The sequence below is a fragment of the Bos indicus genome, chromosome 7, assembly GCF_029378745.1.
Source record: "Bos indicus isolate NIAB-ARS_2022 breed Sahiwal x Tharparkar chromosome 7, NIAB-ARS_B.indTharparkar_mat_pri_1.0, whole genome shotgun sequence".
NCBI classification, from domain to species: Eukaryota; Metazoa; Chordata; class Mammalia; order Artiodactyla; family Bovidae; genus Bos; species Bos indicus.
In genome coordinates this window covers 3,886,275-3,913,387 of record NC_091766.1, presented here as the reverse complement: position 1 = coordinate 3,913,387, position 27,113 = coordinate 3,886,275, and the positions used below count along the sequence as shown (strand labels likewise).

Below are 27,113 nucleotides of genomic sequence, written 5' to 3'. Positions count from 1 at the left end.
TTTCTATGTAGAGGATCATGTCATCTGCAAATAGTGAGAGTTTTACTTCTGTTGTGTTCTTAATTTATTTTTCTGATCATTATTAAATGCATGGGAACACAATATATTTCTATATATTAATTTTGTACCCTGCAACTTTACTGAATTCCTTTATTCTAGTATTTTTTGATGGCATCTCTGGGATTTTCTGTATATTGTATCATGTCATGTGCAAACAGTGACAGTTTTACTTCTTTCCATTCAGCCTGTTGCTCGCAGTGGTTCGTAGTTATTATATGTATCATCCTTGTCATGTATTTGCCCACTCAGTGCTATTGAGGGGAAGGAACCATGCCTTAGATTGCTTCTTTGTAGCTGCTTGGTTTTGGGACCTGTAATTTAAGTTCTTCCCCTTGTGGAGAGTTTTCCCTTGATTTTATAGAACCCTCAATCTTATGGGGTCTTCCACAGAGCCACAATATAACTTCTGTAGCTCACTGTCATTATACTTGGAAATAAATCCCTTTCTCTGTCAGGTGCATCCCCAGCTGAAAGCTTGTCCAGGTTTCAGGTAAAATGCCATTCTCTGTACCATTCTCTTTCTGTGGTTGTTTTTTTTTTTTTACGGTTTTATTTATTTATTTTTGGCTGTGCTGGGTCTTCATTGCTGTGTGGGCATTTTTTCTAGTTGCAGAGAGTGGGAGCTGCTCTCTAGTTGCAGTGTGTGGGCTTCTCTTTGCTGTGGGCTCTCTTTTTGCGGAGCACAGGCTCTAGGGTGTGTGGGCTCAGTAGTTGAGGTTCCCAGGCTCTCGAGCACAGGCTCAATAGTTGTGGCAAAGGGGCTTAGTTGTGCCTGAGGCATATGGGATCGTCCCAGACCTGGGATCGAGTCCATGTCTCCTGCGTTGACAGGCAGATTCTTCACAAGGAGCCATCAGGGAGGCCCTCTGTGGTTGTTTCTGATCTCCCTTTGTATCACAGTGCAAGCATGCTTTCTTTAAACTTCATTCTTTTTAATTGTGCATTTTTTCCAAATCAGGCAGCTGTCAACTTTTTTTTCTTCTTTTTCATTCTTTACTAGGTAAAGAATCATATGTGTACTATAGGTAAAAATTTTAATTGATCTCTAAACTTGGTACCACATATATCTTCCTTATCTTATTATTTTCATCATCTTTTGCTTTCTGTATAAGAGACTAACCTTGTTTGTGTGTGTGTGTGTGTATATATGTTTCGATTATTATTTCTGTTTCCTCCACTGTGTTTGTAAGCTTTCCAAGAGGAATGTGTAATAAACTCACCCATATGTTTCATCAGTTCATTCGTTAAGAGCTCTGAGGCATGGAGGGTGTTTCACTCTATCCTTTGCAACTTTATCCAAATTGCAGCCATTGGTTCCCAGGGGTACCTGCCTCTACAGGCCTTTGGATGACCTGCTGGCTGTCTCAGTCCCTGGGTCTGCTCAGCAGACCGTAACTATTAGGGTACACAACAAGACACTTCACCGGAGAGCCTTCCCTTTTGATTATGATATGGCAGTGATGTGGGTGTATCAACAGAATTCCTGGCTCCCCTGGGACTTCACTAAATTGTTCATGATTATAAGGGATTTTGCTTTACCCAGAAATCTCTTACCTAGATAATTTACGAAGTCATTTCTGCAGATTCTGTCAGATTTTGTGCTTTTTCATTTCATTTTTGCCTTCTTATCTTTCCTCTTGCTGCACACCTCTCCCTCTGTGAATTTTCAGTCTTCTCTTGTCATATTCACTGTTTTTCAAGCAGACAGCTCCATTTGTAGACAGTTCTGTTTCAGTCATTTGTGCTTCCACTGTGGAGTTGAGAATCTACATTTCTGTATTTAAATGTGTGTTTATTTCCCCCTTAACTTTCTTGCTTTTGATTATATTACTTTTATCTCTTGACATGGAACATACGTCATTATCCCTATACTTCCCTGATTTGAAAGCCGCAGAGGAGTAAACGCCTCTTCTCTGGAATGGATTTCCGTTGTTTGCTGTAATCCGGGCAGTCATCCTCTGGACGATGTGCTTTTCTAACTGCAGTGTCTGTGTTAATGCCGGTTTGGTTTCTCTGTGTAGTTTCAGTGGGGCTACTTTTTAGTGGTTGTTTGACTTGGAAAGCTGCTCCAAACTGTGCCAGTCAGACACTCCTTCATTCTGCTTCCAGGTTTAGCCAGAAAGTCTATAGCTACCTTCCCGGCAAGTGATTAAAAGCTTCCTTTTTTACCCTGAAGGCCCTAAAGGGCTTACTTCTGGGCCTTTCATCATCAGGCACAGCTGAAGCAAATCTTTCATCCTTTAGGACAGCGGTCCTCAGCCTTTTTGGCACCAGGAACCGGTTTCATGGAAGACAGTTTTTCCATGGACTGGGGTGGGACAGGGGGCTGGTTTGGGGATGATTCAAACACATTACACTTATTGTGCACTTCATTTGTGTTATTATTACATTATCTCCGCCTCAGCTCATCAGGCATTAGATCCCAAAGGTTGCCGACCTCGGCTTTAGGATCATGACCGTGTCCTGGTAAATTCTATGCCACATCAGTCAGGAGCAGAGCCTGGTGCAGAAGCTGCATTTGTATAACTTGGTGTTAAGCATTTCCACAGAATAATATCTGTGCCTGTTGCTGTTTGCATTTCCATTTTTTCCACGCATTCTCTGGGTCTCCTCTGACTTTAGACTGTTAAATGTATTTAGGAACCATCACTTCGTGATTCTAGCAACTTGACCCCTGCTTCCCCAGTAGCCTCTACTTCTTGTTCCTGCCTAGGAATTGTAGCATTGTTGGTGCCTTCCACATCATGCTTCTTGGAGCACTGTCTCTTTGGATCCTCACCAAACGCACAAGGTCGAGACCGCTTCCAACTTGCTGATGACGGTACTGACTGGGCTGCCTGTAGCCAAGGTCATACGCTGCGAGGCCAGGCTGGCTCCTAAACGCTGTGCTCCCGTCCCAGAGGAACTGCATTTGATAACTTTTTCTACACATTTTGGTGATTAAAAATTTGGTATCAGTTCAGCTCAGTTCAGTCACTCAGTCGTGTCTGACTCTTTGCGACCCCATGAATCGCAGTACACCAGGCCTCCCTGTCCATCACCAACTCCTGGAGTTCACTCAGACTCACGTCCATCGAGTCAGTGATGCCATCCAGCCATCTCATCCTCTGTTGTCCCCTTCTCCTCCTACCCCCAATCCCTCCCAGCATCAGAGTCTTCCAATGAGTCAACTCTTCGCATGAGGTGGCCAAAGTACTGGAGTTTCAGCTTCAGCATCATTCCCGCCAAAGAAATCCCAGGGCTGATCTCCTTCAGAATGGACTGGTTGGATCTCCTTGCAGTCCAAGGGACTCTCAAGAGTCTTCTCCAACACCACAGTTCAAAAACATCAATTCTTCGGCGCTCAGCCTTCTACACAGTCCCCTCTCACATCCATACATGACCACTGGAAAAACCATAGCCTTGACTAGACGGACCTTTGTTGGCAAAGTAATGTCTCTGCTTTTGAATATGCTATCTAGGTTGGTCATAACTTTCCTTCCAAGGAGTAAGCATCTTTTAATTTCATGGCTGCAGTCACCATCTGCAGTGATTTTGGAGCCCCAAAAAATAAAGTCTGACACTGTTTCCTCTGTTTCCCCATCTATTTCCCATGAAGTGATGGGACCAGATGCCATGATCTTCGTTTTCTGAATGTTGAGCTTTAAGCCAACTTTTTCACTCTCCACTTTTACTTTCATCAAGAGGCTTTTTAGTTCCTTTTCACTTTCTGCCATAAGGGTGGTGTCATCTGCATATCTGAGGTTATTGATATTTCTCCCGGCAATCTTGATTCCAGCTTGTGCTTCTTCCAGTCCAGCGTTTCTCATGATGTACTCTGCATATAAGTTAAATAAGCAGGGTGACAATATACAGCCTTGACGTACTCCTTTTCCTATTTGGAACCAGTCTGTTGTTCCATGTCCAGTTCTAACTGTTGCTTCCTGACCTGCATACAGGTTTCTCAAGAGGCAGATCAGGTGGTCTGGTATTCCCATCTCTTCCAGAATTTTCCACAGTTTATTGTGTTCCACACAGTCAAAGGCTTTTGCATAGTCAATAAAGCAGAAATAGATGTTTTTCTGGAACTCTCTTGCTTTTTCCATGATCCACTGGATGTTGGCAATTTGATCTCTGGTTCCTCTGCCTTTTCTAAAACCAGCTTGAACATTAGGAAGTTCACGGTTCATATACTGCTGAAGCCTGGCTTGGAGAATTTTGAGCATTATTTTACTAGCATGTGAGATGAGTGCAATTGTGTGGTAGTTTGAGCATTCTTTGGCATTGGCTTTCTTTGGGATTGGAATGAAAACTGACCTCTTCCAGTCCTGTGGCCACTGCTGAGTTTTCCAAATTTGCTGGCATATTGAGTGCAGCACTTTCACAGCATCATATTCCAGGATTTGAAATAGCTCAACTGGAATTCCATCACCTCCGCCAGCTTTGTTTGTAGTGATGCTTTCTAAGGCCCACTTGACTTCACATTCCAGGATGTCTGGCTCTAGGTCAGTGATCACACCGTCGTGATTATCTGGGTCGTGAAGCTCTTTTTTGTACAGTTCTTCTGTGTATTCTTGCCACCTCTTCTTAATATCTTCTGCTTCTGTTAGGTCCATACCATTTCTGTCCTTTATCGAGCCCATCTTTGCATGAAATGTTCCCTTGGTATCTCTAATTTTCTTGAAGAGATCTCTAGTCTTTCCCATTCTGTTATTTTCCTCTATTTCTTTGCATTGGTCGCTGAGGAAGGCTTTCTTATCTCTTCTTGCTATTCTTTAAGCCTTAAAACACTCACAGCCTTGTTCTCTCTTCAGCAGCACCTGTACTAAAATTAGAATGATACAGAGAAGATTAGCATGACCCTTGTGCAAGGATGACAAACAAATTCATGAAACATTCCATATTTTGGGGGGCCAAATTCTGTTATTTGCATGTGTAATCCCCTCTAATAAACTTAGGTGCTCAGAAATTGTAAAAGAAAACAACAAACAAAAAACCCACTCTCAACTCTGAAGTGAATGTTCTAAGGAATGAGAGGTGTGCTGATCGCAGCCCTTCCACCCCTCAGGGTGCATGCTGGCCCTGTGGTGACCCTTGCTTTCCCTGAGAACCCTAAGGTGACCCCAGAGGCTTCTGGAAGGATCGTTCACCTCTCTGCCTCACGCCTGCAAGCTGCCTGGCAGTGAAAGGGGCTCTTAACTTTGGCTGCTTTCCCATGACAAGGGAGAAGACATAAAAACTATATTTTAATGTTACAAAGTAAAACATATGATGAGGTAGCAACCTTGGGTAAGGTATCCTACAAACTTTTGTTTGTGAGATGGACATATTTGTCTATAGGTTTCTGATTATGAATGTATGTTGCAAGTTTTAAAAAGACAAAAAAGCAGAGTGAGTTGATTGACTTCTGACTGACAAGCCTTCGGAAGTGACTGGCTCACCTTGACATGGAGCTGTCCTACAGCTTCAGGAATGGGTCATCTCATGGGGACAGCTCCAGGTGTCACTGACAGTGATGCCTGAGCAAGAAGCAGTGATGTTTGAAGCTGAGATGTCTTGATGCCATTTAGTATTTGAAATTCTGTGTTTATAAAGTGTAAGCCTCAATTCTGTGGCTTTTTGTACAGTGGGAAACCCTCATTTCCTGGTGATGCTAGATAAAGTCATCATTTGTGCAACAAATGTTTCCTGAGAACCTGCCACGTGCCAGCCTACGTTAGCACTGGGGGCACATGAGGAGGAACATTATGGGGCTTTATATAGCGGCCCTCATCTGTGTGTGGGACAGGGCCACACTGCATGCATGGGAGAATAGTGGCAGGTTGTGCCTCTGGGAAATGGATGCCAAGGACCACTAGGATCCATCTCCTCCAGGACTTGGAGTGTTGCTGACTCCCATGGGGGTCCACATCTCAAACTTCATCCTCTGGCTCCTAGAGCAGTGGTCCTGACATCCTCTTATGCTGACAAACAAGGCCTTCCAGAAGATTTGAGTCTTAAGCCTTTGGACATCTTACTTCCTGGCTCTCCTGATGGCCACTCAAGGCCCCAGAGGGGTGTGATGCTCTTTCTCCAACCCTTAGGTCAGAAAAGAGAGAACTGGCACAGACAGAAACTGATCCCTGACAGACACATCCGGCCGGAGAAGAGAGCTGTCAGTGGAGTCCAGCCTGAGTGTCTGCTGAATAGACGCTGACCACACAAAGGCTCTACATGAGAAGACATTTGATGGGCCCATGTAGGCCTGGGCCCGGCAGCACAGGCAAAACACTGGAGGAGCAGGCATGGTGGCTTCTGGCTGTGTCCCTTCTCAGTGTGCCCACCATGGACGTAGTTTCTTGTGGGCTTTCCTCACCTGGATTTGGAGTATGCCTTGTGCAGTGAGATCAAATTGCCAACATCCGTTAGATCGTTGAAAAGGCAAGAGAGTTGCAGGAAAACGTCTACTTTTGCTTTGTTGACTATGCCAAAGCATTTGTGTGGATCACAACAAATTGTGGAAAATTCTTAAAGAGATGGGAATACCAGACCACCTTACCTGCCTCCTGAGAAATCTGTATGCGGGTCAAGAAGCAACAGTTAGAACCAGATATGGAATAGACTGGTTCCAAATGGGAAAAGGAGTACATCGAGGCTGTGTATTGTCACCCTGCTTATGTAACTTACATGCAGAATACATCATGCAAAATGCTGGGCTGGATGAAGCCCAAGCTGGAATCAGGATTGCTGGGAGAAATATCAATAACCTCAGATACACAGATGACACCACCCATTATGGCAGAAAGTGAAGAAGAACTAAAGAGCCTCTTGATGAAAGAGAAAGAGGAAAGTGAAAAAGTTGGCTCAAAACTCAACATTCAAAAAACTAAGATCATGGCATCCAGTCCGGTCACTTCATGGCAAATAGATGGGGAAACAGTGAGAGACTTATTTTGGTTTATACAAAATCACTGTATATGGTGACTACAGCTATGAAATTAAAAGACACTTGCTCCTTGGAAGAAAAGCTATTAACTTAGACAGCATATTAAAAAGCAGAGACATTACTTTGCTGACAAAGTTCTGTCTAGTCAAAGCTATGGTTTTTCCAGTAGTCATGTATGGATGTGAGAGTTGAACTATAAAGAAAGCTGAGCACCAAAGAATTGATTCTTTTGACCTGTGGTGTTGGAGAATACTCTAGAGAGTCCCTTAGACAGCAAGGAGATCCAACCAGACCATCCTCAAGGAAATCAGTCCTGAATATTCGTTGGAAGGACTGATGCTGAGGCTCAAACTCCAATACTTTGGCCACCTCATGCGAAGAGTTGACTCATTTGAAAAGACCCTGATGCTGGGAAAGATTGAGGGCAGAAGGAGAAGGGGATGACAAAGGATGAGATGGTTGGATGGCATCACCGACTCAATGGACATGAGTTTGAGTGAACTCCAGGAGTTGGTTATGGACAGGGAGGCCTGGCATGCTGCAGTCCATGGGGCCGCAAAGAGTCAGACACGACTGAATGACTGAACTGAACTGGACTTGTGTGGTGAGGAGAGCATCCCTGGGCCACAGACTCAAAAAGAAGGCTTCTTCAGTCCACTGGAAGAGTGTCACCTCGTCTTGTTGCCCTCTTCATCTCTCTTGGGGGGCAGTGACACTCAGGTGTAGTCAGCTTTGTGCCAGGTTCTGAGGTATGGCTAGATTGTACGTGGAAACTCCTGTGCGTGGTGGCTTTACCCACTCCGCCTTGGCTACCCGTCTGGGTTGTTCAGAGCAAGCCACGCGGAGCTCCAAGTGAAAGGCAAGTGCTTCCCGTGTGTGTTTGTATCCACCGTGTACTCTCTTTAAAGGGCTCCCCTTGAGCATGAAGGCCTTGCCCAAGACAGGTCTTACATGTGGACATTGAGTCGTGGAACTTCAGAATCTCAAGGTTGGACCAGGTCTTAGCATGTCCCTAACCCAGCTTTTAGTCACACAGTTTCCTCCAGTTGTCCCTCCCAATTGGTGGCCTTCAGGAGTGAGCATCTCTTGCTGAATGCTGAGTGGGAAGGAGTGGCTTCTGTAGAACGAAGTCCCTACTTCTGTGTTTACCAGTTTTGTGACATCACACACGTGGCTGGAGCTGAGCCTGTCCTCACTGTCTCTGTAGATGGCCTCCAACCAAGGAGCCTCACTCTGGGGCCACACTCATGGCAGCAGGCACTGCCCATGTCTCTCTGGGGACCCTGAGCTCCTCCAGGCCTTGTTGCCTTGGGAGGGGACACTTGGTCTGGTTGCAGAGTGCCTTTTGCCTGGGCTCTATATGCACGTGTGTGTGTGAGAGAGAGAGAGAGTATGGGAGACAGAGACAGACAGGAGCCCAGTGACTCTCCAATGTTCTAAGTTCCTCTGTCCCTCTCACCCGCTCCTATTAGCTCCCCCTCCTGGCCCACCTGTGTCTTTCAGGGGCTGGTCTCCAGACCAGCTCCAGGTCATCCCCAGCCTCTTTGGTGATTTCCCTGGCCACTACTCACTCAGCCCCAGAAACATCTCTAGCCCAGGGCTGCCCCCCTGGCCTCACCAGCCTTTCTCCCTGTCAGGCAACAGATCCATGGGCCTTCAGCCTCTGTCTCCTCTTTCTTCTCCTCCTCCTCCTCCCTCTGCATCCTTCCAGCAACCACTAAAGCTCTGAGAATGTTTGCAGGATGAGCGGATCAGCAGGAACTGCGTCAGGTGTGTGCTTGTGTCTTAGATGGTTGAGAGACTATGGTCATGGTGGTGGTGTGGTAGACTGCCCTGGGACTGCACCATTTCCTGCTGGAATGTGAAACTCCAGGGCACAGTTATCCCCACGTGGGACCTTGTCATCATCTGAACCGCGTACCAGCATGCGCGTGAGCAGAGGTGGTGAGCTCAGATCTCAGAATCATCGCTGCCCACCCCCGTCCTTCTGTGGTGCTCCTCCCTCCCCTCTGAGGCTAACTTTGCTCATTTCCAAACATGTTTTATATGTCCCTTCCCCACGAAAGACTAACCCTCAGAACTACTTTCTAATTGTATTAAATTGATTTCTTGTGCCATGATTTGCTGTGGGTGTACCGCAGTAAGTAGCATGTGGTGGCCTTTCTGTGCTCCTGAGAGGGAGCTCCAGTTCTGACTCCAGAGCCTGGCAAGACAGGAAGCCCATCAGTAGGGGAGCACGTACATGTTCCCTTTCCCCCAGACACACCACGGTTGCTAGATTAGAGGAAAAGCAAGCCCACTTCTCAAGCTGAGCAGGCCATCTTCCCACTTAACTGAACACCTGCAGCCTTTGGTGACAGGACAACCTGTGTGAACCCCGAAGTGGACCCAGTTAAGCACTGCAAAGCTGCTTCACTGTTTGAGAATTAACTCTTTTTTTCTTTCTCTTTCAGTGGTTGATATCACAGCAAGTATCCTTTCCTTGGTACTATTCCCTCTAAGGAAAGCTCCTTCTAAATAAAAACATGCGTTATAAACTTGAATTCTGCTTATAATGCACACTTTGGGTTTGGGCTTTGCCCCACAGATGCCCTGGAGCATCCCTTCAGACCAGCAGCTTCTTCCTGGGTGCTCTGCTCCTCTTCATGCCACAGCGTCTAGCTCCACCCCAGCCAGCAGCAAGCTCAGGGATTACTAGGGGAATACGTGAACTTGCGGTTTTAGAGCGGACGGGGATGTGCTCATCCAGCCAGCCTTTACAGCGTCAGAATGCTGAACTGTGGCCCTTTTAAACTGACCATTTTGTAGTGTCTCTACTTCCTTAACGAGACATCACTAGATCACACAGTTTGAAGATGTTAAGTTTGAAGCAGCAAGTCTTCTGTCCGAGTTATACTGTCAAGAGGTAAGAACATATAAAGGCTTCTGAAAGCAAACCCCCTTTCCCTATAGTGAAGGCACAGTGGCAGATTGGGAGTCACAGGAGTGGATTCCCTTCTGGCTTTTAAGACTTTGCATAATTTTCCCGTCTTCCACACCTGGAGTTGGTGATGGACAGGGAGGCCTGGCGTGCTGCAGTCCATGGGGTCACAAAGAGTCAGAGATGACTGAGCGGCTGAACTGAACTGAACATGTGGTACAGGGCAGCCATGGATGACCACTTGCTGACAAAGACTAGCAGAGTCTTTTTCTATGGAGGACTGTTGCACAGCAGCCTTGTTCCTGGGCTAAAGATGATTAACTCCCGAACAAGTTCACATAGTTTAGCTGAGGCTGGTTTCTGATATCAAGTGTAACTGAAAGTTGCCTTTCTCCACTTTGAGCAGTGACCCCTGTTTCATGCCCCTGGCCTCTCTCTCTGGTTACAGTTCAGAAAAGATGGTAATTGTTATCAATTTGACTGTTCAGGAATTTGAACTAAAGCTACTTTGAGTTTAGTTGAATTGGGAATTATTTTAAGATCAATGCGAAAAGCTTCCTAGCCGGTGAGGCTAATAAAATATCTTTTCTTTTTAAATCAAGCAAATCCTTTGGTAAGTGTGTCTGGGAATGGCCTTCTGGGTCCGCAGCTGCTGCAGAAGGAATCCAGCTTGCTTTTTCCTCCTTAAACGTGACTGTTTCCTTTCAGAATTCCGTGGATGCAGCAAAGCCGCTGCTGCGGAAAGCCATCCAGATCTCCCAGCAGACCCCGTACTGGCACTGCCGCCTGCTCTTCCAGCTCGCTGTGCGTACTGTGGGCCTAACCAGGTGCACGGGTGCCAGTTGGGTGGGCGGCTCTCTGGGCTGGGCTTCCCTGGCCGCAGTGGAGGAGCCTGCAGGCCAGGTAGACTCATTGGAGATGCCTCTCCATCCCGGCTCTGCCCATACCGCCCTGTCTCTGGCCAGCCCCTAGCCCCTTCTGACCCTGACACAGCCTGCCTGCCAGCCACTTCTCGCCTGCCCTCCGTGATGAAGCCCCATCACCTGCCTGTGCACACAGTGGGGCCTTGGCTGCCAGTGTCACCTGCTCCCTGGGGGAGCCTCTTAATGCCAGGAGGGTTTGGCTCAGAGGCTCCCCTGCTGAGGAGAGCTCGCCTAGCCTGAGCGGCTGCCGTCTCTCCAGGCGCCCTCCCGCCCCACACGTGCGCTGCCATCCTTGAATCCTCCCGTGTGCTTTTGTGCCTTTCGTCAGAGGAGGAAGCAGGCGAGGTAGTGAGTCACTTGCCTCAGGTCACAGAGTAGCTGGGTGCCGTGAGCAGAGCCCAAGCTCTCAGCTGAGGCCCCACAGGGGTCCCTGCCTTTCAGTCTGAGTTTGAAACTCCCACAGACACTTACCCCTGAAAGAGGCCCTTCTTGTTTGAGGCTCCTCTGGCTACTCCCCTAGTGACCGGCCCCTGAAGGTGACCTGCGAAGCACACAGACATATTTGCACAGCCCTCAGGGGTCTGTGCCTGTTAGTGTTACTGCTGGCTCTGTGCACCATTAAGCTGTAGACAAAGCGGAGTTCTGTACCCAAAGCAATTAGTGTTGATGAGGTAATATGCTTAATTTAGCTCAGAACTGATACTGAGGCAATTTTGCTGATGTGGGGAGGTTTTGTGTAACTTGCTTGCAAGGTAGCAGGTCAGATATGGTAAGTCTGGTGGTTTGGAAGTGAGGGTCATTGCTCTTTTCTCCTTTTCTCAGCAACTGCACACACTTGAGAAGGACCTCGTGTCGGCCTGCGACCTGCTGGGTGTGGGGGCCGAGTATGCCCGGGTGGTGGGCTCTGAGTACACACGGTAGGCACCGATCCTCGGGCCCTTTCTCCGCCCACTTGGGGAAGTTTGGTCGTGGACAGCAAATAGCAATGGCATCTCAGCGTGAGACGATGACCACCCTTATCCATAGTAAGAGACATGCAGATTCAGGCAGCCCAGAGATGCTTCTGCCCCACCGATGCATGAAGTGAGAAGTTGCTGAGTTGGCTGTGAGGGTGAGGGGCAGCTGGCGTTCTCAGCACTGTGAGCACTTGCATGTTTCTAGCATCTCTTGAAATAAAAAGGGCCCGTGTGATGTCCTGGGTGATCCCCTTCCTGGTGGGGGTGAGAATGGTGCTTGTAGGTCCCGTGGGCAGCATGGTTGGCAGCCAGTCCCCATTCAGACGCCCAGGAGTGTTTAGGTGTACAACAGGGGACAGAGGAAGAGGACATTTGTGTAACAGAATGGACATGGGTTCGTATTGTGCGTGACACGGCTTAAACTACCTGGAGGCTAGTGCGCTGGGGTCGGGGTCGGGGTCAGAGGCCACCAGTGCTTCACCGTGCACCCTCTTGGAGGGCGCCAGTCTCTTTGTACCCGGAAGAGAAGAATCCTCTGTAGTAGGATTCCAGGCTCCTTGGAGCAGCACTCTTACTCTGTTGTGTGTGTGGGGATTGTGAAAAATTCTGTATCACAGACTCTAAGCTGGTCCCGTGGGGTCATTGGGACAGAACAGTTCCTAAGTCTATTCTCCAGAGTTCGGAGACTCATCCCTCAGCCACCCTGCCTGGGATGGACACTGTCACGTGGTCTGGACTGTGCGCCTGGCCCGTCTTGTCCTCCTCATGTTGCAGCCATTACTAGGTTCAGGGCGACACGCAGCGACTTGCAGGGCACGGGGATGGGGGCACACTGCACATCTTCACAAGTGTCCTCAAGACGGGCCTCTGTACCACTGTGGGCAGGTAACTGGGGTGGGCTGCACCAGGGCATGGCGCCTACGGGTCTCCTGACACAGAACTTCTGATCTCAGATGTGAGGCCTAGTGAGGTGATAATATGGCAACACTGACGTGAAGTTCTAGACCCTAGAGTTCAGCAGTCAGGCAGGAGACCCTCGGGTGTCCATGCTGTGAGGTAACAACAAAGGATGGCAGGTGGCCGGGAGTGTCGACGTCTCCCTGTGTGACTGGGACCCCGTGCTCCTCAGTCTCCTCACTGAGCCGTGCCCACTTGGCGGGGTGTCAGCTGCAGCACGTCGGCACTCTGCACAGACTGGCGGGCCCGCAGCCCCACAGCTGCTCCTAAAAGCAGCAGTCTTAGCCATTGGACCACCAGGGAAGTCCTCACTCCGTGCTTTCTTGAGCACCTGTTTCTGCATTCTGAGCTTTTGAACCTCATGAGTCTCTAAACAAGAAAAAAGTTAAAGGAAAATAGAACAAAATAGAGCACGCTTATTGGCCAGGGTCCATTGTCATCCATTTAACTGCCCCAGGGGTTAGGTCCCTGGGAATGTTGAGGTGGCAGTCATCCTAGGGGTTGCCTGGGCCTCCCTGACGCCCCCTTTCTTTTCCAGGGCACTGTTCCTGCTCAGCAAAGGCATGGTAAGTGGAGGCTGGGCAGGATAAGGTGTGGGGGCATGAGTTTGGGTCCCAGGGTCTGCCAAGGCTTTGCCTGCTTGCCATGTCATGGCCCAGCAGTTGCCTAGACCCTCGCACATGGCAGGTAGCCATGAGAGGCAGACCCTGTTCCCCGTCCCCCAGCTGGATTCAGAGACAAAGCTCCAATTCCAGGCTGTGGGATTTGTGCTGGCGGGGGAGCCGGCTCGGTTGGAGCTGCCTGGACTTGGGCTCCAGCCTGGCCTTGTGCCCCCCCTTTGAGGTGCCTGCAGTTACACAGTGCATGGACAGGTGGGTGGCAGCCCTGCACCCGGACAGCCCCCAGCACCTGCTCCTCTCCCCACAGCTGCTGCTGATGGAGCGCAAGCTGCAGGAAGTCCACCCACTGCTGACCCTCTGTGGGCAGATAGTTGAGAACTGGCAAGGGAACCCCATCCAGAAAGAGTCTCTGCGTGTCTTCTTCCTGGTGCTCCAGGTGACCCACTACCTAGATGCCGGGCAGGTGTGTACTGCCTCCCACGTGACGGCTGCTGGGGAGCAGGCAGGTGCTGGATGGGCCTCTGACTGAGAAATCAGTTCTGCAATTGCCTCCTGTCCCTCCCCACCGGCCACACTTCCTTGGTTCCCCCACCTACACCCACCTTTGCCTGTTGGGCTGAGCACTTCACTCAACGCATAGAAGCAGAGCAGACCCTTACAGGGTGCTGACAGCTGCGGAGACGGCCTGCAGGGCCTTGGGATGGGACAAGGCAGGCAGGACCTGGGTAGCGCCACTGTGGGTACGTGCCTCTTAAGGGTGTTGGCACCTGGTAGGAGCAGATGGGTGGTCAGGTGTGCAGTGCTGTGTGCCTGCTGCAGGTAAAGAGCGTGAAGCCATGCCTGAAGCAGCTGCAGCAGTGTATCCAGACCATTTCCACACTGCACGATGACGAGATCCTACCCAGCAACCCTGCTGACCTCTTCCACTGGCTGCCCAAGGAGCACATGTGCGTGCTTGTCTACCTGGTGAGTCCCTGCAGGGGCCGGATCCTGGCGGCCCGGGTGAGAGGAGAGGGCTTCAGTGGCCACCACCATCTGACCTTGTCCCCAGGTGACTGTGATGCACTCCATGCAAGCTGGCTACCTAGAGAAGGCGCAGAAGTACACAGACAAGGCCCTCATGCAGCTGGAGAAGCTCAAGAGTAAGTCAGGCCCTGTGGGGCTCTGGGTCGAGTAGCCCCCTGGTGGGCAGCCCGCCCATCACTGCCAGTGCTGGGCCTGGAGGACTTTGAAAGACTGAAGCATGGGTCCCTGCCCCATGGGTCTCACACCACAGTTGGCAGATAGGGATGATCAGGTTCAGGCAGAGCCGTGCCAGGCCTGGACGGGATCCTTGCTCCCCAGGGAGGTTGGGTGAGTACTTGGAGCATCTCTGTCCTATCACCCTCACTGCACAGCTAGTCACAAGGGTTAGTGGGACTCCACCGGAACCTGCGGGGACAGCAGGGCTCAGCTGAAAGGCGGTGGCTGCTTTTGCTGTCGCTTATCAGTATTGTAATGTGGATTGTGCTTAGGGTGAGATCAGAATTGGAACTTGACTGACAGCAGATCCTCTGGGGGTCCTAGGTTCTTCTGGGATTCTTGACTAATCCATCCTGGGTAATCGAGGACCTTTGACTAGTGGGAAACCAGAGCCCCGCGTGTCCCTGGCTGGCTTGTGCCCCGTTCACCCTATTCACTCCCTGTGCCCTTGTCAGTGCTGCTGGGGAGGAGCCAGAGAGCCCAGTTTCGCAGGGACTACTGTTCTTTTCTTTGAGATGAGTTGGGAAAGTGCTGTCTGGTTCCAGTGTGAGGACAGCCGCTTGGAACAGCCAGAAGCTGTGGTCCCCCCCACTGTTGTCTGAAGCCTGTTGCTTAGTCTCCTGGGCAACCTCAACATTTCTAGAACCCTTGGTGCCCAGCGTGCCCTTGAGCACTCACCTGGGTCAGGGCAGAGGTGCAGGTTGAGGATGGAAAACAGATCCCTTTAGGAATTTCTTGCTTTTAAAATACTCTGGTCACCAAAACCTGGCTATGAACCTGATTCCTCACCTGGACAGGGAGATGGACCCCCTTGCCTGAGGGTGCCGTGAGCACCAAATAAGCTGACAGACTGGGTGCTAGGCCAGTGCCCGGCAGAGCAGGTGGGCTCAGACCCGAGCAGCTGAGGGGCTGTGTGGCGGGAGGGCTCAAAGCCCGCAGGAGGCAGGGACGTGGGTCTTGTCTCTTTGGTGTGGTCTCCTCACGTGCCTCAGGGGCTCACCCCTGCCTCTCGCCCCCAGTGCTCGACTGCAGCCCCATCCTGTCCTCCTTCCAAGTGATCCTGCTGGAGCACATCATCATGTGCCGGCTCGTCACAGGACACAAGGCCACTGCGCTGCAGGAGGTAGGCCCTGGGGCCGCGGGCACGCAGCAGGGGAAGGCTGGGTCCTGAGGGTGTCACTGGGGAGAACGTGACCTGGCCAGCCATGAGCCTGCATGGACATCATCAGGTTTTTACCTACAAGTTCTTGTGCCCAAGGAACATGGGGTCTGGGGTTTTAGAGTCTGCTGGTGGCAATTCTAGCACCCCTCCTGCCCAGTGATCCGTAATCCTTGACACCCACCTTCCTGAAAGGGCATGGGGTCCTTGATGAGGATGTAGGTACTATATGACTAAGACACAGGCTGCAAAGGGAGGAGGCGGAGAACCAGACAAGGGGCAACATCCTCACAGTGGGCACCTCTGCTGGGACTTTATGCCCAGGTTAGACTGGGCGGTATGCGGGTACCCCCACTGGCTTTGGGGGCCTCTTCTCGATGCTGCTGGGGCCCTGGGTCCCACGTTACAGTGATGTCAGACATGCTGTCTCCCTGCAGATCTCCCAGGTCTGTCAGCTGTGCCAGCAGTCGCCCCGGCTCTTCTCCAACCATGCGGCACAGCTGCACACGCTGCTGGTGAGTGCGTGAGGGCTGCCCGCCCCCAGCCCCATCCCTGTGACCAACACCCCAGGCAGGATTTAGAACCTTCCCCGTGGACTTCATTCTGACAAGCATCTCATAAGTCCAAGTTGACTCAGGTCCCAGGAGGCAGGAATAATGAAGCATGCCGTCTTCCTCTCCATGGTCAGGGTAAAGCTCAGATACAGCGGGCTCGGTAGAGTCTCTTGTCAGGCTTGCCTGGGTGCAGCCCTAGGCGAGCCGCATGTGGCTCTGAGCCCTGGCACCATCTTCTTCTAGGGGCTGTACTGTGTCTCTGTCAACTGCATGGACAACGCTGAAGCCCAGTTCACCACAGCGTTGCGGGTAAGGTGCCGGCCCTCACTTCATGGGGCAGGAGGTGCTTCTCAGTAAGGAGTCGGGACAACAGCCACACAAACCGTGGTCAGTGGGTGACTCCACAGTGTCCAGCCTGGTGCCAGCTGCGACAGTGCTGTGCCATTTATCCAGGGCTTCCTTTGTCAGGCCTTGTGCTGCCCGGGTGCGGACAGGCCAGTGCTGGCAGCACAGCCTGATGCAGGATAGCTATGGGCAAGGGGGCACCCTGGGCACCCTGGGGTGGGGCTTCCCCAGCTAACTCAGAGGATAGCCTCAAGGAGGTTGTCTTGAGCCGGGCACCTGCTGGACATGCCCTGGTTAGCCACTTTCACTGCGGATTCCCGTCCTCCCGGTGGTCCACCAGGTGATGTTGACTTGTGTCCCAGCTACTTGGGCCCTGGTGCTGCTCACTTCAGTGGTGCTGAGACCTCCCCTCATTGCCTGTGGTCCTTGAAGGTCTCTTAGACACTCCTTCTGTGTCCCACTTCCTACACAAATTGCTGCTTTGTTTCAACATCAAAGTTCCCAGCAGATGGTGTGTGCCGCCAGGGGCTGTGTCCACCGACCTGGTGGGGGAAGTGGTGGTAGAACCAGAACTTGGATCCAGACCCCTCATGACACCAAACATGTTTCCTGTGGTCCTGTGACAAACATATTGGAGCATCTTTGCTCAGATCAGACAACCCTCTGGATCTCCTTGGCACCTGCCAGGGTCCTCCAGGTGGGGTTTGTGCTTCGTAGGCATTCTTGGCTTCTTAGACGGTTGCACTCGCTGAGCCCTGTTTAGAATGCTCAGCCCCCAGGGTCTGAGCAGTGCTCATACCACTCAGATTGGTTCCTTTCATGGCCATTCTTGTTCCTCCAGAAAAACTGGGGACAGCAGTCTGTCTACCACCAGCCATTAGCAGAGGAACCAGCAAGCATGCTCCTCTGCTGTGTTTACACACACTGGGGTCCTGGGGTGACCACCTGAGGTGTCGGGGGGGCACCCAGGTCTCAGAGTGAGACAGCAGAGAATGGAGCAAACTGTGGCGTGTTCTGAGGACAGGCTCTGGGGTGGCTGGCTGTGCTTTTCCGTTTCCTGAGTTTCCTATAATGCAGATGATTATTTTATAATGACAGGAACTAACAGTTTTGTTGTCCCTAGGTTCAGGAGGCAGGGGTGTGTATGTGTGTTTGGAATAAAAAGAGTAAGAAGATTCCAAGGTAGCTGTTGTGGAGCGTTTGGGTGGCTCTGATGCCGCCAAGCGACCCCCAAGTGACATGACTGCCCAGCTGGGCCCCCTAATGCCCTGTGTCTCTCATATTCCAGCTCACAAATCACCAGGAGCTATGGGCCTTCATCGTGACCAACCTGGCGAGTGTGTATATACGGGAAGGAAATAGACACCAAGAGGTAGTAGGTGACATGCTTCATGTTTGGTATCCTTTCAGCTCTTACTTGGAGGGAGGTGTGTGGGAAGTGTGGGCCTGGGCACCATCAAACCTCTCGACCCTAGGGTATTTTCCTTCCAACAAAGTGTCCCACAGAGTGGAGCATGGGCGTGGCTTGGGGGAGGCCAAGTCTAGGATAGAAACGTTTCCGTAGCAAATTACCATTTCTCTCTACTGAAAACTAGCCAACCATTGAATCCCTTGGGGGAAAAAAGAAAATTTCTTCTTCTCTCAGCTGTCTGTTCTAGCTGTCTGTCAGTGAGGCCTCATGGCTCAGTTTCGAGGAGTGACACCTTGGGCTCCTGTCTGCATTAGGCTCCTAGGTGTTCTAGTGCCCCAGCCTGCTGGAGCAGGGAGGTGGGCGCCAGAGCTTGCCCCCCAGGATAAGTACCTCCCACCAGGTTCCCGTTGTGACACCCCCTTAGCCCTGCCATTTCCCTCCAGCCCGGAGCCCTCTGAAGTAGCTCAGATCCATCATTTGTCTCCATACCTGTGACCTTCATTTTTTAGTTCAGGCCACTATCATCTCTTGGCTACAAAGAGAGATGGCCCTGTACTTAGCTGATGTCACACATAGTTGGTTGGTTTGAATGCTTTGGGCAGAAGTCCCCGTCTAGCTGCTCCAGTGGCCTGAGAGCACAGCAGGGCAGGGTCTTGAGGGCCTGATGTGGTCTCTGTGGGTCTCAGAGGAGTTTGGCTCCTTTGTCTCACCTCCACCCCCACCACAGTGTGTGCCTCCTGAAGGGACTTCGGGGGTACTGGGCACAGCCTCAGCCCACTTCAGCCCTCACCCCCAAACCCAGCTTCCCCTCTATACATCAGCCAAAGGGAGCCTAAGATGTCAGCAGGGTTGCAGGTTCTGCCCCTTCTCCCGGCAGGTTGCACTCAGGCATGGGATTTGAGGTACGGGCATATGCCATGAGACTGGGTTAGGAAGTTGCAGGCAGCCCTAGTTACTTACTGGCATACTGGGGCCAAACCCTCTCATTTTTAGAAATGCAGAGTTATCCTAACTTGCAGACATTGCTTTCACAGCTGTACAGTTTGTTGGAGAGGATCAATCCAGACCACAGCTTCCCTGTCAGGTAGGCAGCCCCAGGCCCCAAGTCCCACTTTACCAACTCTCTTATGCTTTCTCTGCTCTTGGTAGTGTGAGCATCTGTGGGGCCCCAGACTGCCCGTGTACCCCAACACCTCCCATCCTCCCACCCAATCCCCATTTGTAAATCTGCTGCTTTCATTAAAACTCACTAAGGTGTGATGCTCCACTCTTCCTCAGCTCACACTGCCTGCGAGCAGCGGCTTTCTACGTGCGTGGGCTTTTCTCCTTCTTCCAGGGACGCTATAATGAGGCCAAGTAAGTACTGGAGAGGGCAGGTGGCCCTGTACCCGGCACCTCTCTATGTTCCTCTTCCCCCAGCGGCATGTGCCCAGGCCCCCTGTTCCTGCCCTTCCCACCCTCCCCCAGGTGGTCTCTGCTCAGGGCCCCAAGGCTGCCTTTTCTTCCCCAAAGCCCTCCCAGTGGGGCCTCAGCATCTGTTCTTCTCACGAAGGCGTTTTCTGCGGGAAACCCTGAAGATGTCCAACGCGGAGGACCTGAATCGGCTCACAGCCTGCTCCCTCGTGCTCCTAGGTCACATCTTCTACGTGTTGGGAAACCACAGGGTGAGTGTCAGGGGCCAGGCTGAGGGGCATAGGGCCAGGGTGGTGCTTAGTGGGGTGGAGGTGGGCACCTAGCAAAGTGCCTCCCATCCCGTGCCCTGCAGTGATCCTATCTCAGTGACCTCTCACCCCCCATAACCCCCCACCCCCACCGCCATGCTCTATGAGACTCAGACAGCCTGGGCAGGCAGGGCTGGGGGAGCTTTGAGTTCCTGAAGGGTGCACCTGTGTGGCAGACAGGCTGGTGTTGGCCCATGGCAGTTGTCAGGCAAAGCCCCAGGGCTCAGTGGAGCTAGAGCTGCTCAGACTGCCCAGAGCTGGCGAGGCTGAGGGCAGGTCCCCTTCCCTGTGCTAGTATGTGGGGGCTAAAAGGTGTGTTCACTCAGCTACAATCCCAGGGATTCCTTCTCTGCCCATCACACATGGTATCCTCAGGGCACCCTGTGTCTACCCTCACCAACTGTGTCCCCCTGTGCCTGGCCCCCACCCATGCCATACGGTCTCGGGTGGGATCAGCTGACTTCTCAGTTTCCCCGTCTGGGGGTGTGTGAACATCTCACCTACTCCAACCCATTGACCTTACAAGGTCTTTAATTTTTTTAAGAGTATGTTTGTCAGTATAAAAGATGTTATGGTTATCATAGAAAGTCTGAGAAGCAAAGGATAAAATCCTTGCGTGTCTTCTGTCTTCCAGCTCTTTTCATTGCTTGCCTCTGTGTAAGCCTAAGTTTTATAAGGCTATTTTATAATTTTATGTCTGGTCTTTCTCTGCACCACTGTGTTGGGGCCTTTTTTTAATGGCAGTGAGAGTTTTTAAGTGGCATCAGTTCAGTGATTTAGCTGGACTTACTTTAGCTGATTTCAGGACAGAGAACGCAGGCCCATAAAGTTTTATCTGATCAAATCCCAGAGCTTCTAAAGAATGAGTGTTTTTAATAAGCCCAGTGCATCTCCCCTCCGCACAATCATGTGACAATCATTTTCTGAGGCCCGCATGCCCTGCAGCTGTGTCCTGAGCCCTGGCAGGATCAATACCCTGAAAGGAGGGTGAGCAGTGGGTTCTTCCTTCTGAGTGTAGCTCCACTCCTTCTAGAGCACCTTGTCTTGGTACTCGGAGCACAGGGAGGACAGTGGCCTCAGGGCACATCCCGGCATTGGGCAGGGATGAGGGGCTCAACATGAGGCCCCCCTGAGTTCAGGCCGCCCGCCTTGTGTCTCGGTGCAGTGGCGGTGATCACCTCGTTGCCAGCTGAGGAGTTTAATGTCACACAGCCCCAAACTGCAGACCCAGGCTTAGAACCTAGACTTTGCTGATGCTTGTTTGTCCAGAAGCTTCTAGAAGCTACCTTTAGTGGGGCAGGGTGGGCAGAGTAGCTCTTTAGCTATAACTTCTGGTATGTGTGGGGGGCAGTCCCAGAGCAAATTACAGAGCTTATTTGGGAATCTCTCTTGCTTCTTGGGGCCACCAGGAGCCCCCAAAGCCAGGCGCCGCCTCAAGCAGCGCTAGATCTATGGGAGAAGCCGCCTGCCCTGGGCCTACCAGGCCACAGCATACTCAGGCATTAAAGTTTGTGGGTGGCCTCATGCAGGACCCCTCTCCAGACAACACCGGTCTTCACACCTAGGTTCTGTGGAAACCAAGCTGTCACAGGGAACTGGAGCCAAGGGGACTCCCTCCCAGCAGCTCCCTCTCGGCCCCAGGCCTGGTAGAGGAGACCAGTTTTTCCTGTTCTGCATTCTGAGGTCTTAGGAGGCCTTGGTTCAGTTTTGAAAACTTTTGAGACCCACCTGGAGCTCATCTTCGAGGTGCTGGCCCGGGTGGGCAGCGTAGTCACTGGGCTTTTGTGTCTGGAGGCGCATCCCACACAAGGAGGCTGTGTTGGAACCTGGGCCTCAGGAGTTGGTTTGGAGGATATATACTGGGCTACATGCCAAGTGCCCCCCGCCTACACTGCACGTGGTTGCCACATGGGGGCTCTCCCAGTGTCACCCTGAACCCAACAGTTAGGCCAGTAGGCTCTGGGTCCTGCACTGGGTGGAGTCACTGCAGAGCCAAGGATGGGGGTTTGCGGACCCCAGCAGCTTTCACTCAGCTCATCCTGAGGGCTGAGGCACGGTGCTCTCACAGCTGCATTGTGGAGTCAGGGTTCAAGGGGGAACACATCCTGGTGCCCCACAGCCCCATGTGTCTGAGGTGGGCTTCTGCAGGAGCAGGTTCTTATGTAGAAAAAACCAGTTCTTCTCTCTTTTGACCATTAGTCCTCATTGCTCCCACCAGGACAGACTGCCCTGAGACCCCTGAATCTATTTTTTTTTTTTAATTTAATGTTGTTTGTTTATTCATTTTTGGCTACATTGGATCTTTGTTGCTCTGCACAGGCTTTCTGTAGTTGTAGCAAGTGGGCCTCCCGTTACAGTGCCTTCTCATTGCGGAGCATAGGCTGTCAGGCCCTTGGGCTCAGTAGTTGTAGCTCCTGGGCTCCAGAGGGCAGGTTCAACAGTTGTGGCACGGGCTTAGTTAGTTGCCTTGTGGCATATGGGATCTTCCCAGACCAGAGATTGAACCTGTGTCCTCTGCATTGGCAGGCAGGTTTTTAACCACTGGGTCACCAGGGAAGTCCTGAGTCTGTGTGTCTAATCGGCTCCTGAGATGGTCCAGGGCTGCCTGCCACCAGTGCTTTTTCTTCATTTAGAAAGACAGAGGCACATAGAGTCGCCCGTGGCTGTGCCCCAGCCAGGAGGCACATGCAGGGCCGAGGAGCGGGAGCTGTTTCTTTTCCCCCGGGGTTGTCGAGGAGTACTTTCAGAGAGGGTCATTTGAGATAGACTGTACAATAGGAGTAGGTATTTCCCAGGCAGCGGGAGGTCGCAGGTGGGCCCAGGCTGTCCCTGCCGTCAGGCTCAGCCGCCTCCACCCCAGCCCTGATCCTCCTCCCACCGCTCCCTGACCCCTCCGCCGCTCCCTGACCCCTCCGCCGCTCCTTGGCCCTCCGCTGCTCTTGGCCGACAGGAGAGCAACAACATGGTGGTGCCCGCCATGCAGCTGGCCAGCAAGATCCCGGACATGTCGGTGCAGCTGTGGTCGTCGGCCCTGCTCAGAGGTGAGGCGGAGGTCCGGGAGGTCTACACAGTCTGGTTCTGACTCTCTGGGACCCACAGGGCTAGTTCTTGGCATCTGCTTGGGCAGTGAACCCTGGCGCTTGGCCTTGGTCTCCTTCCCACGAATGGGGATGGCAGTCGTCCGTGTCTGGCAGAATGAGCCAAGGTGCTCTGGGCACAGAGAGCGTGCTTAGCAGCTGTCATGGCTGCTCCCCCATTTACAGATTGTGAAACCAGGGCCCACAGACTCACCCAGGGTCCTGGTGAGGAGGTGGAGGGCCAACTGTTCTCATCCGCAGTGGGCTTGGTGCACTCGTTCCGCCCTCCTGCCTCAGAAGGGAACACTAGGTGCCTTGCTCCCTGCAGGCTCCCGGGTGCCCCAAGCTGGCCAGGAAATCCCTGGGAGAGCCACATCCAAGGGGCCCAAAGGACTGTCACTGCCCTCCCAGGCCTCATATTTGCCCCTGTGGGCCTCACTGTTCATCCACCTCCAAGGACATAAGACTCAGAAACTTGGCTGTTGGCAGGTGGGCTCTGCTGACCCTGACACAGGGTTCAGGGCAGGTGACGTGCCAGGCACACAGGAATCCACTGGTGGAGCTGGGGTTTGACTTCAGGCCTCCACCCACACCTGAGGGGAGGCCCTGGGGCAGTGGCAGGCCAGAACAGGCCCATCCTTTGCATGTACCCCCACCCCCCCACCCCAGACCTGAATAAAGCCTGTGGGAATGCCATGGATGCCCACGAAGCCGCCCAGATGCACCAGAACTTCTCGCAGCAGCTACTCCAAGACCACATCGAGGCCTGCAGCCTCCCTGAGCACAACCTCATCACGGTAGGGGCACAGGGTGGGGAGACAAAATGAGGGGGCTGGGTGGCTCCTTGGGGTCAGCTCACCCAACCTGCAACCCCAGGGAACGCACTTCCTGAGGAAGGAAGCACACCCTTAGCCACTGTCTCCTTGCGCCTCTCCAAAAAACCCTAACCCAGCCTGGCCTCAGGAACCCCCTTGGATGGGCAGGAGAGCTCCCACCCAAGTGGGTGATGCAGGCTGCTTCCTGGGGGCCCTGACCAGCCTGAGGAGAGCAACATTCCAGGCGCAGACACGCAGCCCAGCACCCCCCTGCTGCTCACTAGGAAGGGCCTCATCCGTGTGTCCTTTCCCCGCAGTGGACAGACGGCCCGCCCCCCGTGCAGTTCCAAGCTCAGAACGGACCAAACACCAGCCTGGCCAGCCTCCTGTGAGACCCCTGCACGCGGCCTCTCAGCTTCTCCAAGCCTCCGTGGGGGCCTGGTGTGTCCCTGACTTCCACCCAGATGGCACTTGAGCTTTCCCTGAAGACGTGCTGGCGTGGCTGTCTTCAGGCTTCTTTCCTGTCTCCAGAGCAGCCTGGGTCCCTGGGGAGCGTGGAGGGCTGATTCCTGTCCTCCCAGGACAGGCCAGCTGGCCATTGTTGCCAGGGGCCAGGAGTCTGAGTGCTGTGGCTGCCTGTGGGCTGCTGGAGCTGACTACAGAGCCATCCTTCAAAGTGGGTTTGAACTGCTGGTCCTGCTTCCATGTCTGAGTCGTGTCGTCAAGAGAGTGTCTTGCTAGGGAAGCGGGTCTTGGCCATCAGCCTGGTCCTGACCCTGCACGCACGGGAGGTCGGTGCCACTGAGGTACCACATGACTTCCACAGGCCTCCTTGCTGGGCCAGAGTGTTTCCTCTGCTCATGGCAGCTTCCTGCACCCAGAGGCAAGATGCCAGTGTCTGACCCACAGTTGGAGGGAAGAAGTGATGGTGCCTGTCAGGGACAGAAATGCTTGTCTCACCCCAGTGCTTTTCCTGGCTTGCCTTTCTGGTCAGCATCCATCGTTTTGGCAGCTGGGGCGTCCAGGAACCTGACTTCTGAGCATCTGCACCTTGACCGGGCTCACTGTCTGGCTGTGGGAGTGCACCTGCTGGTGTTGACCTACGTGTGTGCCTGTGTTGCTTCCCAGCCAGAGCTGGCGCCTGGAGCTGAGACTCCTGTGTGTATCAGCCGCCTTCTGCCTGTCAGAGTCCACAGTGCAGGGCGGGAGGGACCCAGCTTGGCTCTACCACTTTGCAGGCAGCCATTCCCTTGGTACCCTGCCCTGTCTTTAGAGGGGAGGAGGAGGAGACCTACCTGCCTTGGGTCTCGGGACAGCATTGTAACCTCTTCCTGAGCTGGACCCCAGGAGGCTCTGCCAGGCCCAGACAGCCGTTTTGGTTCTGTGCTCCTCTTGAATAGTCAAGGCAATGCCCCAGGTGACAGTGACACTGGGGGCCGTCACGGCAGCAGCCTGGCCCCATTTGGCTTCCAGTGCCTGGGAGGGTCTCCCTGATGAGGGTGGTGTGCGGTTTTGCTAGTTATGACTGCTTGTTGGTTCAGGTCTTGTTACCCAACGCTGTGAAAGCTGCTTCTCAAAGCCTCAGTATCTGTGACGAAAGGAATGTTGGGATTGCTCAGGTCAGCTGCTTGGGCCCCAAGGCCTGGGTGTGCCTTAGCCACTAGCAGGGCTATCAACAGACCTCCTTGTTCTGGGTCACTGCCCACATCAGGGCCCTACTGCCCTCTTAGGGGCCAGCAACAGGCATGTAAGTAAGCTACTGAATGAAGGGACAGCCTGGTTGAAAGGACAGGCTGGCCAAGTTTTGTTTGAAAAGGACCTGCCCTCTCTGTGTCATCCTGGGTCACTCAAGAGTCCAGCCCTGTCCCGTGCTCCTTGGGGCTGCCCCTGGGTCTCTGAGGCCTGCAGAGGTGGTCTGCTACCTGTTCATGAGCTGTCCCCATCCCGTCTTCCTCCCCCTTTGACGGTCCCCCCGCAGAGGTCCTCTCTTCCACCAAAGGGATAGAGCACCTGTCTCGCTACAAGTTGCACCTGCTAGCCTGGACTCCACAGTGTGCAGCCTCTCCAGACCCACATTTCTTCAGTCCTGTTTTACATTGTTTGAGTATTTATTTAAACCTTTCTTTGCTTCTAGGGCATTTTGTATGTAGAGCAGTTGAAATAAGAACCTCAAAACTTAATGTCTTGTCCTGATGTTGAAGTGCTTTTAGTGACCACTTTGTTATCTATGTATATGTAAAGTTAAAGGTGAGTTCTTAAGTTTACAGTTAAAACTTCAGTACTCGATATTTAATGCCCCGCTCTAGCTATATGGACGCCAACCCGCATGTACATGCGTGCGCGCAGGCTTTGAACTTCCCCTCACTGCAGCGCCTTCAGCCACAGAAAGCTGTTGTAAATACCCTCCTGTAAGTCCAAGTTCAGTGCCTCACGGTTTCTCAATCATAAGAATTTAAGACAGACTGCACACAAGCCCCAGAGATCTATTACAGCCAGTGTCATATAGATGGGTGTTCAGAAAAATACAGAAACTCCAAACTCTTAAGCATACAGGGGATGTGAGGGCATAGCAGAAAGATTGCTCTTGGCAGGTTAATTGTTGAAAGCTGTTCTGACTCCCTTTTGTGTGCCTCCCGCTTCCTCCTGTCAGTGATGGTGGCCCTCAGGTCCTGTGGCTCTGAGGATGCTGGTCCAGGAGGTGCCGGTTCCCTCTCAGACACGTAGTTGGATCCCCACAGTCGCCCATGGGGGAGGCCAGGGTCCTCCCCCTGGGGTAAGCACTCCCCGCCCCACTTACTGGGAACACAGGCAGGGAAATCGGAAAAGGCTGCCTGGCACAGTGGGTGAGATGTGTTGGTTGCATCATCTTTGTTTCCCTAAAAGGTTTTTAATGTATGTTTGGCATACTGTCTTTTAATGGATTTTCAGTGTCTTAAGTTTTTAGCAGCCTGTATTTTCAGCTGGTGCTTTTAATCACAAAAAAAAATTTTTTTGTAAATACAAAGCATTCTTTAAAAGAGCCGTAGAACAGAGCTTCTTGTTTGTAGATTTTTTTTTCCTGTGTATTCAAAGTAAAATAACTTGCAGGAGCCGTCACTCACTGTGTCTTTGTTGTGCCGTGCACCCCTCACATGTGGCCTGGTGAAGACTCTTAAGCTTCCACGGCCAGCCGGCGGGGCCACAGGGCCTTCTGCTGTAACCCACAGGGCATGAGGATGCAGAGCCCCGGACCCTGCATGGAGGACCTGAGGGAAACGTGCATCTCCTCCCCCTCTAATGAGGACGGTCCTCGGTCCAGCCCTGCTGCAGGGAAGAGGGCCGCTGAGACGTGACAGGCACCGCCCACAGCCCTGCCTGTTCCTGGCTCTCCACAAGCCAGACTTCCTTGCATTCCCGGTGTCCTGTTTCCTGTGTTCTTAGAAAACACACGGGTCAGGCTTCATGTACCT

General features: G+C 52.3%; 1 protein-coding gene and 1 non-coding gene across 4 annotated transcripts in view; both read left to right on the top strand.

The window, feature by feature from the left end:
- Positions 1-26,760, top strand: part of MAU2 (MAU2 sister chromatid cohesion factor) — a 38,457-nt gene extending 11,697 nt beyond the window's left edge. Inside the window, exons 2-19 of one of the 3 annotated variants that reach the window (XM_019963777.2) lie at positions 9,418-9,435; positions 9,804-9,869; positions 10,593-10,688; positions 11,630-11,724; positions 13,259-13,286; positions 13,648-13,803; positions 14,160-14,306; positions 14,392-14,482; positions 15,602-15,705; positions 16,179-16,256; positions 16,539-16,604; positions 17,929-18,012; positions 19,086-19,135; positions 19,330-19,407; positions 19,604-19,715; positions 22,723-22,813; positions 23,519-23,646; positions 23,982-26,760. In XM_019963777.2, coding sequence (XP_019819336.1) covers positions 9,418-9,435; positions 9,804-9,869; positions 10,593-10,688; positions 11,630-11,724; positions 13,259-13,286; positions 13,648-13,803; positions 14,160-14,306; positions 14,392-14,482; positions 15,602-15,705; positions 16,179-16,256; positions 16,539-16,604; positions 17,929-18,012; positions 19,086-19,135; positions 19,330-19,407; positions 19,604-19,715; positions 22,723-22,813; positions 23,519-23,646; positions 23,982-24,056 — 1,563 coding nt within the window. In that variant the 3' untranslated portion in view covers positions 24,057-26,760. Of the gene's footprint in view, positions 1-9,417; positions 9,436-9,803; positions 9,870-10,592; positions 10,689-11,629; positions 11,725-13,258; positions 13,287-13,647; positions 13,804-14,159; positions 14,307-14,391; positions 14,483-15,601; positions 15,706-16,178; positions 16,257-16,538; positions 16,605-17,928; positions 18,016-19,085; positions 19,136-19,329; positions 19,408-19,603; positions 19,716-20,406; positions 22,447-22,722; positions 22,814-23,518; positions 23,647-23,981 lie in introns of those variants that run through there. The other 2 variants (XM_019963776.2, XM_070792443.1) reach the window with 2 other exon arrangements.
- Positions 4,841-4,947, top strand: LOC139184342 (U6 spliceosomal RNA). Its single transcript, XR_011567919.1, has one exon. It is a non-coding gene; the product is annotated as a U6 spliceosomal RNA (small nuclear RNA).
- Positions 26,761-27,113: the final 353 nt, after the last annotated feature.